At 42.9% G+C, this 13744-nt stretch overlaps 1 protein-coding gene across 1 annotated transcript; it reads right to left on the reverse strand.

Moving 5' to 3' along the window:
• Positions 1 to 3921: 3921 nt before the first annotated feature.
• LOC139533411 (myogenic factor 6-like) lies at positions 3922 to 5392 on the reverse strand. Its single transcript, XM_071331447.1, has 3 exons — positions 4816 to 5392; positions 4524 to 4617; positions 3922 to 4426 (listed from the first exon to the last, which is right to left on the reverse strand). Exons 1-3 carry the CDS (start codon positions 5326 to 5328, stop codon positions 4317 to 4319), a joined length of 717 nt encoding a protein of 238 aa, XP_071187548.1. The 5' UTR covers positions 5329 to 5392; the 3' UTR covers positions 3922 to 4316.
• Between the last annotated feature and the right edge of the window lie 8352 nt (positions 5393 to 13744).

The following is a 13744-nucleotide window of genomic DNA, read 5'->3' on the forward strand; positions in this document are numbered from 1 at the left end:
ATGAGATCAAAGCCTATATTGACTGTGAACAACCCCAACAATATGGACAACGAGAAAACCTGGCAACAACCGACAGCTAATTGAGCCTATAGGATACGATTGCACCAGCATATGGTGTTAGTGGCGATACATCTAGCAGAGGCCTATGCGCTGCTCCAGTCGTTGTACACACTCACTCTGGCTCTGTGATCTGAAGTGCTAGTGGTGTCTCTTGGGAACTAGGGGGTTTGTTTTTTATCGCCTCTATTCCGGAGTTGTTGTCAGGGGTCAGAGGCAGAGTTAAGTGTAGGGCATTAGCTGGGATTTAATGTCCCTTTTCCCTCACGTGTGAAACCCGTATTTCTTCTAAACTGCTTAAACTTTGATTTCATGTGATGTTGTGCCCCTCTTATCCGGTCTCCATATGTGTCATATATCAAATGTTCCATAAAGGTTTATTTACCACAGATTATATATGCCATTGATGGAAACGTATTTTTGTTATATTTCTGAAAGATGTAGAGTATGGTGACAAATCATCTCAATTTTGTCTGATGAACAACATGTTTCAGACTGATACAATAATTTAAATCACACTTGTGACGCATTATAATCCTTCATGTATAGTATTTCTCTTTTCCAGTTAACTAATGTTTGTTTTTATAAATAGGGGGCAGCCCAATTCTTAAAGTAACTTTCTAGTTTTTCCATATTTCTATGAAATATGACCAACAGTTAGTTACAATATGAGTGAAATAGTTTTCCTTCCAAAAAGTGTTAAAAAGCAGCTTTACCATGTTGGAATTGTGTGGGTGGACCTCAGCAACAGAATGTTGTGGGTATATACCGGTCATTAAAAATATTAATGTGACTAGACCGCTGATTGGCCAGCTCATCCTCCTTTAGACCACTGATTGGCCAGCTCATCCTCCTCAGGAATATGACATCATACTCTATGAGGAAATAGCAAGCATTTTTTAAATGGTCTGTTTGAGATAGAAGTTTGAGGTGGGGTTTTTGAAGTGTTTTTTTTTTGTCCAATTTAAGCTTTGGCCACAAATGCGAGTATTGGATGAGTCAACAAGATTATTCGGGTATGAGTAAGATTATTTGGGTATGAGTTAACAGAATATGAACTTTTAAAAGTGAGACTTTCACTGGACAGTTACTTTAGTGAGTGCATTAGATCATATCACATGACAAGGGTTTTTGATTGGCAACACCACTTGTCTGGCAGGGAGCTGCAGTGTGCTGCCAACTACAATGTTGCAGGGAATCATTCCGTAGCAGGATATTCTAGGAAAGCCAGATAAATCAAGGCATTTCTCTCAAAGGCTGATCCTCTCCTATAAAATCTCCCCTTTCGTCGGCCTTGACTTTTTAAACACATCCTCCACAGCAAAATCCATTTCGATCGCATCATTACAGAGACAAGGAAATCTCTGTAAAATTGCAGGCCGATGTTGTCTACTAACAAGTCAAATGGTGATAATACAACATACTGTAGTTATCCTCCATTTGAAACACCCAGAGAGAGGATTAAATAATAGAATCTATAACACCTAACTTATAAAGACTGTATTATACATAAATCAGACAGTAATCATATACATTAGTATAGGAATCACATCTATTAAACCCCAGACTGATCAATTTGCATCTAAATCTTAAAATAACAGGTCCCAATGAAATTACGTCCCTCAACATAAAGGTGGTAATTGCTATTTTCCCAAGGTTTAGGTCTCAATGTTGAGCAGGTGGTAGATTTTGGTAAAACACATCAATGATATTATCCAAAAACAAACAGTAGATTGACAAAGTCATTTAGGGGGATCTAGGAGAGCCTTAGAACTCATTTGGAAGGAAGACGCTGGACACTTCTCATGGACACTGGGAAACAGGCCCACAAACTCACTGTGAGAAAGCTGCTTCGATCCCATTAAAACAACATTACTGTGGGGGCTATCTAGTTTCAGTTTGGTTCAGTGAGAGAATCAGAAGTAAAAGGAAAGATGTGAAGGGACTTTGAAATACAGGCCCTATATCCTTTGATAGTACTTACTGTATCAGGCATCACTGAAGTGCTCATTAAATCTATTTTTAATCGCACTAGAAATAGGAGCATGGGTGCTTTGACATTGTGTTTTGGATAAATGTTGGTACATTGGATATGCAATCTGCTGTTTTGAGAAATCACCCAAAACGTACACTACCCTAAAGCCTTTTACACCTTTCTACAAAGACTGTAAGGTTAATCAATTTGAATGTACTCAGCGGCAATACAAAAACAACACAGCACAGAGACCCTAGTGCACCTCTACTATGGCCTCTTTTTCAAATGACTGTTGGATGAGTCACTAATAAATTGTGTGTGTGCTTGGGGGTCATGAGTCAGTGTGTGTGTGTGTGTGTGTGTGTGTGTGTGTGTGTGTGTGTGTGTGTGTGTGTGTGTGTGTGTGTGTGTGTGTGTGTGTGTGTGTGTGTGTGTGTGTGTGTGTGTGTGTGTGTGTGTGTGTGTGTGTGTGTGTGTGTGCTTACATTTGTATGAGGGCTGAGGGAAAGGCAGACAAAATAACCTGGAATCAGGGGTGGACGTAACATAGTAAACAAAAATCTGGGAAGCTGAAATTAGGATGATATTTTACTTTTGGCATGACATGTATTAATTTCTGGATGTTCATCATCCATTTCTTATTATATGTTACAAATTACAATTCGTATGATATTTTACGAATTACATTTCGTATGATATGTTACAAATTGCAATTCGTACAATATGTTTTGAATGTACAATTCTTATGATATGTTACAAATTCCAATTTGTTGTGGCTAACATTATGTTATGACTAGTCTATGACACCAGGCTGGACACACAGGGGTCAGCAGGGTCAGTGTGTCAGCCACAGAGATCTGAGAGGGAGAGGAGCAGTGCTCACTGTGATGCAGGGATAGGTCAGCACAGCAATGCACTGTGGGATCATAAACAAGTAGCACTCCCCAAGTCAACACATGTAGGAGAAAGAGATCATCCTATCAAACATACATTCAGGGAGTCCCTTATAAACTATGTGTAAACATTGTGCTAATGTGCATGATCAAACAAGTGATCATGAATTAGGACCTAATAGCTGTCTGCACCATTGCCTCCTGACCAAGTTTCCATGGCGAAGCATATCTGAGTTTAGAGGTGACAAAATAATGATAATAATAGTAATAATATTTAATAATATATATTTTTAAAAATACATTATTTTCCGATCACCTAGCTATCCTAAAATGAGCACAATAGTTGTAATTCGCTCTGGATAAGAGCGTCTGCTAAATGACTAAAACGTAAATGTAACGCTACTGAAGTGGACCAGGCTAGCTCTCTGCCAGCTGGAACAAAGAAAGGAGCCCAGGCTATTTCAGGTCCCGTTGGGTTTTATGGTCTTCTAATACCCATGAATACTGGGGGAACTTGTGGCTGATGCTTGCATGTACAGTGTCATATCTCTATTCAAATTCCATATGATCAATTGGGTTAGTGGGGACATTAGGGATATCCTCGGATATCATTATGAGACCTGAAAGCTATTGCTGAAAGTTTGTCACATAATAAGAATGAAATGACCTGAAAATAGGTTGAACACAGTATGACCTACATTAAGTACCCATACAAACATACATTAAACTATAGTATTTGGAGTGAGTCTAGTCTAATTAAAAAACTGGTACAACATAGGATAATTCAAAAATTAATACCTGAGGTTTTAAATGCATGGTTTTCATGATACTATATTATACTATATGTGTCAAGGATATATATTGTATAAAATGTAATTTGTAATTATATCAAAATGTGTAAAAACTGAATTTTTCTTAAAATACCTGACAAGTATTTAAAATATATAATGAAGTGCATAGTTAGTGATGAACAAAACAAAACATGTAGATCCCGTGTAAGATACAATGCTTACAATTTATTTGTTGGTCAGTTCATATAGAAATACTCAAATACAACAATGAATCTCTTGAGGTTGTGTTTCTGCCTTTTATATGTAAAATAAATTAAGTTGTTAATATATTATAAAATATTTACAATTATCAAATGTCCATTTGGAAATAAAAGATTATAGTTCTATTGTTGTCATACTTTAGAAATAAAATATTGACCATTCATACAATTTAAAAGAAAACAGTGACTACAAAATGCCCGTTAATTTGTACAAATGAATATAAGTAAATGGAAACTAAAACATATTAATAAAGAAGTGAACATAATTTCGAAATAGACAATGGAAATATGAAATGCTGACGTCGCTTATACAGGCTACAAAATCCCAATAAATCAAGCATTATTTTTCTGAGACTTCTTCGTTGCAAGTCGGTTTCTCTTCACTTGAGATACTGTCAACGATTGATGACAGGCGAAGAAGGCTGGTGGACGCTGAAGACTCCGTGAAGCCTGAAATACAGAAATCAAATATATAAGATGTACAATCAGTTGACGAGTTGCAAAATAGCAATTTAGATCTAATTTACTATTCATAATTGGTTCCAACCTTCTCTCTGATTCGTCATTGGTGCATTGGAATGATCAGCTGAGGTCTGCCAGTTTTGACAGTTCTTCTTCCAATGGTACTCCTTATTGGACGCCTTCATGTACACACACATGTATTAGCTTAAGTGTCAACTAACACACGTGTTATTATACAAAGTAGTAAGCCTACAAGTATAATGCACAGTAAGATATTTCTCATTATGGCAATTTTCCCTTTAAGTGTAAAGCCAATTATTGTACGCATAAAGTGACATAAAAAATGCAGATACAAATATTTCTCAAATGAAGCTTACACGGTGTTCTTTCACGTTATAGTTATATGAGCCATTTTGGGGCGTTTTTTCTTGCTCATCCAGTGTATGCAACAGGTCCTGCAATTGCTCGATGTAGTTTATGGCGCTGCGTAAAATCTCCACTTTGGGCAGCCGCTGGTTTGGATTGGGCACGGTCTTTTTCTTCAACGCATCGAATGCTTCATTGATCTTCTTGAGCCGCCTTCTTTCCCTGAGAGTGGCCGCTTTGCGCCTGTCGGTCGGTGCAGACTTTCTTTTACAAACTTTACAAGCCCAGATGAGACACTGTCCCTCGCAGTGCGGCTGAAGACCCGGGGGTGCGAGGACATGCTCCTCTCCGCTGCTGTCACATCCAGTCTCGGACGGATCCCCCCCAGGTGACAACGGGCTGTCATTCCCGTGGTACAAAGGGGACACCCCCGCCATGTCCAAGTGCTGCAGTGGTCCATGATCTCCCTCGAGATAGCGCAGATCGTTGAAGGAATAAGTGTTGGTGTCAAAGAGGTCCACCATACTGTTGTACCCTCGCACGGCCTATGTTTTGACAGTGGGACACTGCATGGCATTTAAATAGCCCAGTGACACAAGTCACCAGGCTTATATATAGAATGTGAAACTCTATCCAACGCTTAGCTGTCGCAGTGCATCAACCTTTTTTTCTCAATGGTTTTTTTTACTACCAAGCGAGTTTGTGTAGAAAATAAATAAGCGTTAACACCTCTCAATGAAAGTTAAAACGTCACTTCAAACTTATGACAGGTGTTTTCAATATCTGTTTCACAGTGAAATGGTAACATACTGTACCGGTGCCCATCTCAACTTTTCGAACTGCAAGATAAATGTCAATGTAATGTTCAGGCCCTCCCCAAGAAGTTGGCTCCCCTAAGCGGGAAACAAATATTGGCCCTCAACTGACTTGCAAAGTTCCAAAAACGTTATGTTCTTAATGTATAGTAATAATAAAGTATATTTGTTCTTGTTGACTTGTCTTATCAAAAATGTTCTACTTTTAACCCCAATTCTGAAATTCTACAGCATAGCCTATTACATTTCAAAGAAACATATCCTAGACAGTGAGAATGGTTAAGTGCAACTGTAACTTGTGGCATGTCCAATCATAAATAGATATGAATGTGCAGTCAAAATGACACATGTGGTATCTAGGTGGTATAAATAGATCTGGGACTCATTCATCTTAAATCCATAAAATAGATGAAAGCCTTCTCAGTGGTGCTATGTGGCCTTTGACATTTTTCTCTACGATCGGCAAAGTCTGCTTCTCTCAGCTGGTACTAGTGGTCGCTGAGGGCTCCTGTTTCTGCCTGGAGGTATGGCATCCATGTCATGTGCCAAGAAATTAGCCAAGTACATTTTTGTCACCCTTTTGGCCACTGTTTACCATTTATAGTATTAGGGTTGGGGTTAACTGAACATTCATGAAACTATTATGTGTGTGTGTGCGTGTGTGTGTGTGTGTGTGTGTGTGTGTGTGTGTGTGTGTGTGTGTAATATCATACTGTATGATAAGCAGTGCATTGAGTATGTTCCAGATCAGTGTGTACTATACTGTTATGCAACCACTCTTGGTTAAACCTTATGGATGTCCCATGGATGTCACACTCTGGCTCTGGAATACCTGTGTCAGTCAGTGACACATCTCTCTGGCCCATGTCAAGTCATCTCTTCTAAACCCACTTGGATAAAATATCCCTGACGTAAATTACCCAAATGAAAGTAGATTTCTATTGAAATATTGCCCCTCAAATATACAATTTCTTCTACATATTGTATCCGTGACCCTCCATCAATCCATGCCTCATCCTCTACACTATTCTATTGTTCTACAGCTCTGTTCCAGACTGTAAATGTACTCATCCCTCCCAGTAACTGACACTTTAGGGAGCGCTCCTAATCCTGCTGGGGTTTCGGGGTTTGTTGATCATTCCAACATCCTCCTGGGATCAGCAGCTGCCCATCCAGGACAATAGGCCGGTTGGTCCTGGCCTGTTCAATGGGACTATTCTACTGCAGTCAGGTCTTCTTTCACACAACCCCAGGGAGTCTGAGCTGAAGGCCATGGTCAAGGAGAAGCTGCAGATCCACTTCACAATAGATGATAAGTATGTATATAGGAGGAGAATGGATTGTGTGGATGAAATTAACTCAATTTCAGAGGTAGTGAAGATGTGAAAGTTAATTATGTAAATGAAGACGTGATACTTTTCAACAGTAAGTAGTAGAGGAAGCGCTGTCGTCTCGATCACTGGGTATACAGTATATGGTGAGCATTTCATGACATGTATGCCCATTCCGTCTTGTTTACAAGGGTCTGGGGGAGCAGTCACATGTGGAAGCAAATATAGATTTGATTGGTTTCTTGCTGACAGATCACCAGATCATGTTGGTTCCTGACTGCACACAATAATACCACTTTGGAAACCACATTTTGTAAAAGCAGGACGTACTTTTCAGCTTGGGCAGATTTGCTGATTCCACATAATTTCACATTTCACATCATTCATTTGACTGTTAATTACTATACAAATCATGATTTGACTTTTACCCCATTTTTCTCCCCAATTGGTAGTTAGTCTTGTCTCATCGTTGCAACTCCCCTACGGACCCGGGAGAGGCGAAGATCAAGAGCCAAGCGTCCTCCGAAACACAACCCTGCCAAACCGCACTGACACACTGCTCGCTTAACCCGGAAGCCAGCCGCACCAATGTGTCGGAGGAAACGCCGTACAGCTGGCGACCAAAGTTAGCGGGCCTGCGCCCGGCCCGCCACAAGGAGTCGCTAGAGCGCGGTGGGACAAGGACAAGGACATCCCGGCCGGTCAAATCTTCCCCTAACCCGGACGACGCTGGGCCAATTGTGTGCCGCCTCATCCGTTTCCCAGTCGCGGCTGGCTGCGTTACCGCCTGGGATAGCGCCACTTGGGAGGCCTTAATAAAAGTTACTTTTTGGGTTGTGTGACACTGTGTGACATTTCCATTCTAGAAAAACAAAAACAAATCACAATTCCCACATCCGAAACACAACTAGGAGTTTCAATCAACATGATGTTAGTTGAGCCACGAGACTCTAGTATCCTTTATCAATGTACATGCAAAGACAATAAACAAAGATCTCTTGCTGAGCTGGTTCCAGATAGTGGGGTGAATAAAAACAGTGTTCAGACCCTGTAGATGACTTCACATTGACATTTTAGTCATTTAGCAGATGCTCTTATCCAGAACGACTTACAGTTAGTGCATTCATCTTAAGATAGCTAGATGAGACATCTAAGATATTGGTTCACACACTGTAGTATGCAAGTGCGGATAATGGGACACAGACCCGTTTCAGTGCTATAATGAAGGTTCAGTTAGTTGTGCAACAGTCAGGATGGGACAGATGTGCTTGGTTGCTGGAGAGGACAGGAGATACTTCCTTAGCCTCCATAAAGGTCTGAGTTCTCTCCATAGTCTCCTCTCATTGTCTATCACAGACAAAATGGTGTCAGACAGAGTTCTCTGCTAGCTGATGATGATGGTGTAGATAGGGACTTGATCCTCTCAGGCCTGGCACTGTGGTGTCACCCCGGTGTCCTGCTCTCCCCAGGGCTACTGTGTATCCTGCAAATGCCCATAAATCGCCGCCAGTGTCAAGGGGGTGACGTTTCAGCTGTCAGGGAGAATCACGGGATACCCTGCCAAGAAACCCAAAGCGCAGGGAGGGTCTAGCTTTCCTGGTGAAGGGGGACGGATACAGAGAGGAGTCGAGAGGCACTGCAGGAATCTCAAGACCCAGAGAAGCAACAGGGGCGATCAAGTCAATAAATCTTCAGCGTGAACTCAACATTTAAAACACAGAACACTGGAGACCAATCGGGCATGTGAATATGGAATATGCTGACATGATAAGGATGTGAATTGACCTGAAGAAAATCTAATTATAGTGCCATGACACATTAGCACAGGAGTCCAGGTGCCATCAGAGGAAAAGAATGTGAAAAGGTTACAAAGCTGTGTTTCTGAACTGATGACATTGTGACGTTTTAGGTGGTTTAGCTCCTGTAGTTCAACCTCAATCAGTCAAATGACTATTTCTGGAGTAAAAATCCAATAACTGCCCTGTAACTGAGCATGGTGTTGCATCACTCGACGTAACAGAGATAATGTAGTGAGTTCAGAGTTGACTGTTGTTCAGTCGCTCCGGAGTGAAGTTTCCTCTAGATACAGATCTAGGATCAACTACCCCTCCCCCAATCCTAACCTTAACCCATAGTGGGGGAAATGCAAAACTGAGTGAAAAAAAACAAGATCAGTGTCTATGGGCAACGTCACCTTACTCCTGGTCTGTCAGTGTTTGGAGGTGTGATTTACTTGGCTTCAGGGCCCCTCTCTGACCTATGATAAACTTTAACCTACAGTGCGGTGTGTTGTGTACAGGGAAATGCTCACCTCGCATGGCATTCAGAGACTCCATCTTCTTCAGAGGTTAATAATTGACCAGGTACATCAACAAGCCTCTTCCTCGACATGTCAGGAAAGCCCCCACTACATGCCCAGAGTACTGAGAGAGAATATCATATAACAGGAAAACATGACTGTTACTTAAGGGACGCACTCACATTTTCACACTTTCCTCAAAGTGATGTGAGACTTTCAACCGTCAAGTCATGCTTCCCTTTCACCAGGTCACGTTACTGGAATATTCTAGTGTATTTGTTGAGCTGTTAACAGTAACCTCGTGCTGCTGTCCTCTTCCTCCTTATGCAACATGGTCAATAAGCCCAGTATTAGACCTCACCAAAGACATGGAGGAGATTGCCTTACAGGAGGATATAAATACACATGACAATACCCAGAGCTGGGCCTGTTAGCACATTCCAGCTAATTTGGAAATTTATGAGAAATCTGCAGAGAGCTCAACTAATGATTTAGGTGGGACGTTTACACTCTGCGTTGGTCCAATACGCTCTCTCTCTTTTTCCGCATTGGTCCAATCCGCTCTCTCTCGCTCTCCCTCTCTCCCTTCTCTTTCCCTGTCTCTCTCTCTCCCATACTGTCTCTGTATTGGCCCTACCCTCCCTCCCCACTCCCTCTCTCTCTCCCTCTCTTTATGCCCATGCTGGTCAGGGCATTAACAAGATGTTTCCACGTGGTCTGTATGTTCTCTGAATGTCAGTTAGTTAGTGAGAAGGAGAGATCCAGAGGGGTGCTGACACAGGGGTCATAACCAGGCTTAAAAATTAACATGAACTTTGGGGACTTCATCCCTCGCCAACCCCTGTCTCCCTGCTTGACCGAACCTCCTGACTCAGACAGACTACACAATCATTGGGCTGTTTTAGAGGATGCCAGAACCCAGCGTGACTGACACACCGTATATTACCCAGCAGTCTCACACGGTCACACCTGGGATTTGACTTGGCCAATGAGAGGTTAAGTAGCCTGGTCATGGACACGATGACAGTGCCTCACCTGGGGTCATGAACCTTTGACCTCCAGGTCATCAGCCACATCGGCTTGGTGACTAGGCTCGTTAATGTTTGGGAAAGAGGCCCCATCTCACAATGAGGATACAGTATGTAAACCAGGATGTGTGAGGTAGAAGTTAGATGTTATAATGTTTAAATACACCTTCTATCCTCTTCATCCATTGACCGTTTACAGATTCCTAGTTTCATAATTCAAATACATCATCAACGGTATCACAAACCTGTCCCGTGAGGTATTGTCATTAAAATACGTTGTCCTCACGTTGCCAGGGGAGACAGAAACCGGAGACACGTTGGTTGTAGCGCTTCACATTGACAGAAGGTCATGTTTGTAGAAGTCCGCTCTCTCCTCTTCTAAATGGCCTCAAGCCATTTCACCACAGTTAAAACCTCTGTCCGTCTGTCCCCTTACGAGGCTCAGGAGGGGAATCGGTCCTCTCAGATACTGTCTGCACAGATTACCAGGTTGCAGTTGTGTGGGGAATCGTCTTAAAGCCTAATGCTGGTTCTTTGTCTGAATGGAGGGGAATAGGCAGGATTATGGTCTAACAGCTGCCCTGCCCAGCTCATACGAGAGAGTGGAGCCAGACCTGGAGTACCGCCAGTCATCTCTGCTATCACACAGGGGCTAAAGCACTACACAAACATGGCCTCTCCTCCCTGACCCAACCCAGCTATGATGCAGCGTCCCCCAGGACTCTCAGGGCTACTGCCCCGTCTGTGGCTACTGATGATAGCATCTCTTCCCAACAACAATCCTAAGCCCCGGAGCCTGGCTCCCTCAAACACAGACCCGTGTCAAGTGTACTTAGAAAGCAACAACAGTGGCGCAGCCAGCGACGCGGGGCCAGGGCACACTGTTTCTTAATGCAAAGCAAACAGACGGGTCTTCTCACTGGCGGCCGTGGCAGCGCCGAGAGCTCTGGGTCATCATCGGGGGCTTGAGTTTCAAAGCAGAGGGGGAAATAATGATGCCATCTGCATTCTGCCGGGTGGACGAGGGGGATTCAGTTCAAAGAGCCCAGCGGCTGAAGTGCATCAATTAGCGAGGGAGAGAGGCTAGCGCAGGCTCCACATGCTGCTAGCTAACTCTCTATGACCCTCACAGTCACAGCATTACATTATGAGGCGGTATCATGAGAGTGTTGCAACCTGGCCACGGACCGATCATCACGGACCCACACAAACGGTGTGTTACTGACGGACTGGCTCATAGAGTTGTTCCCTGAAGATGGAGGCTAACAATAACAAGCAACAGAACAGAACAGGCTACTGGACGGAGGACGAGAGGAGGACATGTGTTACATGTCTTTTGACAATCCACATCACAGGTTATGTCTCCTTCGACAGTGTGGACAGGACTCAACAGCTTGTCACTTGACAAACAATACTGATTTAGTATGGACAAATCACATTCCTTGGTGATTGATTCTGTCCTCATTCAGCGGAGTGATGGATTGTGGGTGTTAGCCAGTGGCTTGTGTGTATCCAGACACGGTCACTCATGGGGACTTAGAGGGGTGGTCATTGGGTGCTGGTCTTGACCCCCAGATGAGACGCCTTATCTGGACAGAGGGGCAAGACGTTAACCCCCTACCCCCACCCTGGCCTCTCTTACAGTTGAGACGATATGTGTAAAGCACATACAGTGGGGAGAACAAGTATTTGATACACTGCCGATTTTGCAGGTTTTCCTACTTACAAAGCATGTAGAGGTCTGTAATTTTTATCATAGGTACACTTCAACTATGAGAGACGGAATCTAAAACAAAAATCCAGAAAATCACATTGTATGATTTTTAAGTAATTAATTTGCATTTTATTGCATGACATAAGTATTTGATACATCAGAAAAGCAGAACTTAATATTTGGTACAGAAACCTTTGTTTGCAATTACAGAGATCATACGTTTCCTGTAGTTCTTGACTAGGTTTGCACACACTGCAGCAGGGATTTTGGCCCACTCCTCCCTACAGATCTTCTCCAGATCCTTCAGGTTTCGGGGCTGTCGCTGGGCAATACGGACTTTCAGCTCCCTCCAAAGATTTTCTATTGGGTTCAGGTCTGGAGACTGGCTAGGCCACTCCAGGACCTTGAGATGCTTCTTACGGAGCCACTCCTTAGTTGCCATGGCTGTGTGCTTCGTGTCGTTGTCATGCTGGAAGACCCAGCCACGACCCATCTTCAATGCTCTTACTGAGGGAAGGAGGTTGTTGGCCAAGATCTCGCGATACATGGCCCCATCCATCCTCCCCTCAATACGGTGCAGTCGTCCTGTCCCCTTTGCAGAAAAGCATCCCCAAAGAATGATGTTTCCACCTCCATGCTTCACGGTTGGGATGGTGTTCTTGGGGTTGTACTCATACTTCTTCTTCCTCCAAACACGGCGAGTGGAGTTAGACCAAAAAGCTCTATTTTTGTCTCATCAGACCACATGACCTTCTCCCATTCCTCCTCTGGATCATCCAGATGGTCATTGGCAAACTTCAGACAGGCCTGGACATGCACTGGCTTAAGCAGGGGGACCTTGCGTGCGCTGCAGGATTTTAATCCATGACGGCGTAGTGTGTTACTAATGGTTTTCTTTGAGACTGTGGTCCCAGCTCTCTTCAGGTCATTGACCAGGTCCTGCCGTGTAGTTCTGGGCTGATCCCTCACCTTCCTCATGATCATTGATGCCCCACGAGGTGAAATCTTGCATGGAGCCCCAGACCGAGGGTGATTGACCGTCATCTTGAACTTCTTCCATTTTCTAATAATTGCGCCAACAGTTGTTTCCTTCTCACCAAGCTGCTTGCCTATTGTCCTGTAGCCCATCCCAGCCTTGTGCAGGTCTACAATTTTATCCCTGATGTCCTTACACAGCTCTCTGGTCTTGGCCATTGTGGAGAGGTTGGAATCTGTTTGATTGTGTGTGGACAGGTGTCTTTTATACAGGTAACGAGTTCAAACAGGTGCAGTTAATACAGGTAATGAGTGGAGAACAGGAGGGCTTCTTAAAGAAAAACTAACAGGTCTGTGAGAGCCGGAATTCTTACTGGTTGGTAGGTGATCAAATACTTATGTCATGCAATAAAATGCAAATTAATTATTTAAAAATCATACAATGTGATTTTCTGGATTTTTGTTTTAGATTCCGTCTCTCACAGTTGAAGTGTACCTATGATAAAAATTACAGACCTCTACATGCTTTGTAAGTAGGAAAACCTGCAAAATCGGCAGTGTATCAAATACTTGTTCTCCCCACTGTATAACTACTATATGTCATAACCAGTACTGAGAAAGTTTATGAGAGACATTTTTCTCAAACCATACATGGCTGAGAGAATTGGTTTGTAATCAAAACAAAGGGCATCAGCAGAGCACTTTAATGACACTTGCGTGCTTTGTAGCAGTGTGCTTCAATGTAAACGGCTGTAAATGATCTGGTGAGACATTGCTA

The sequence above is a fragment of the Salvelinus alpinus genome, chromosome 11, assembly GCF_045679555.1.
Source record: "Salvelinus alpinus chromosome 11, SLU_Salpinus.1, whole genome shotgun sequence".
Taxonomy (NCBI): domain Eukaryota; kingdom Metazoa; phylum Chordata; class Actinopteri; order Salmoniformes; family Salmonidae; genus Salvelinus; species Salvelinus alpinus.

What these genes read in the sequence shown, in the direction of transcription:
- LOC139533411 (XM_071331447.1), bottom strand. Translation starts at nt 5,328, where the DNA reads ATGGTGGACCTCTTTGACACCAACACTTATTCCTTCAACGATCTGCGC. An exon ending in ATAACGTGAAAGAACACCGT is followed by an intron (nt 4,618 to 4,815) that starts GTAAGCTTCATT and finishes GTGTACATGAAG; the next exon opens with GCGTCCAATAAGGAGTACCA. An exon ending in AATGACGAATCAGAGAGAAG is followed by an intron (nt 4,427 to 4,523) that starts GTTGGAACCAAT and finishes TCTGTATTTCAG; the next exon opens with GCTTCACGGAGTCTTCAGCG.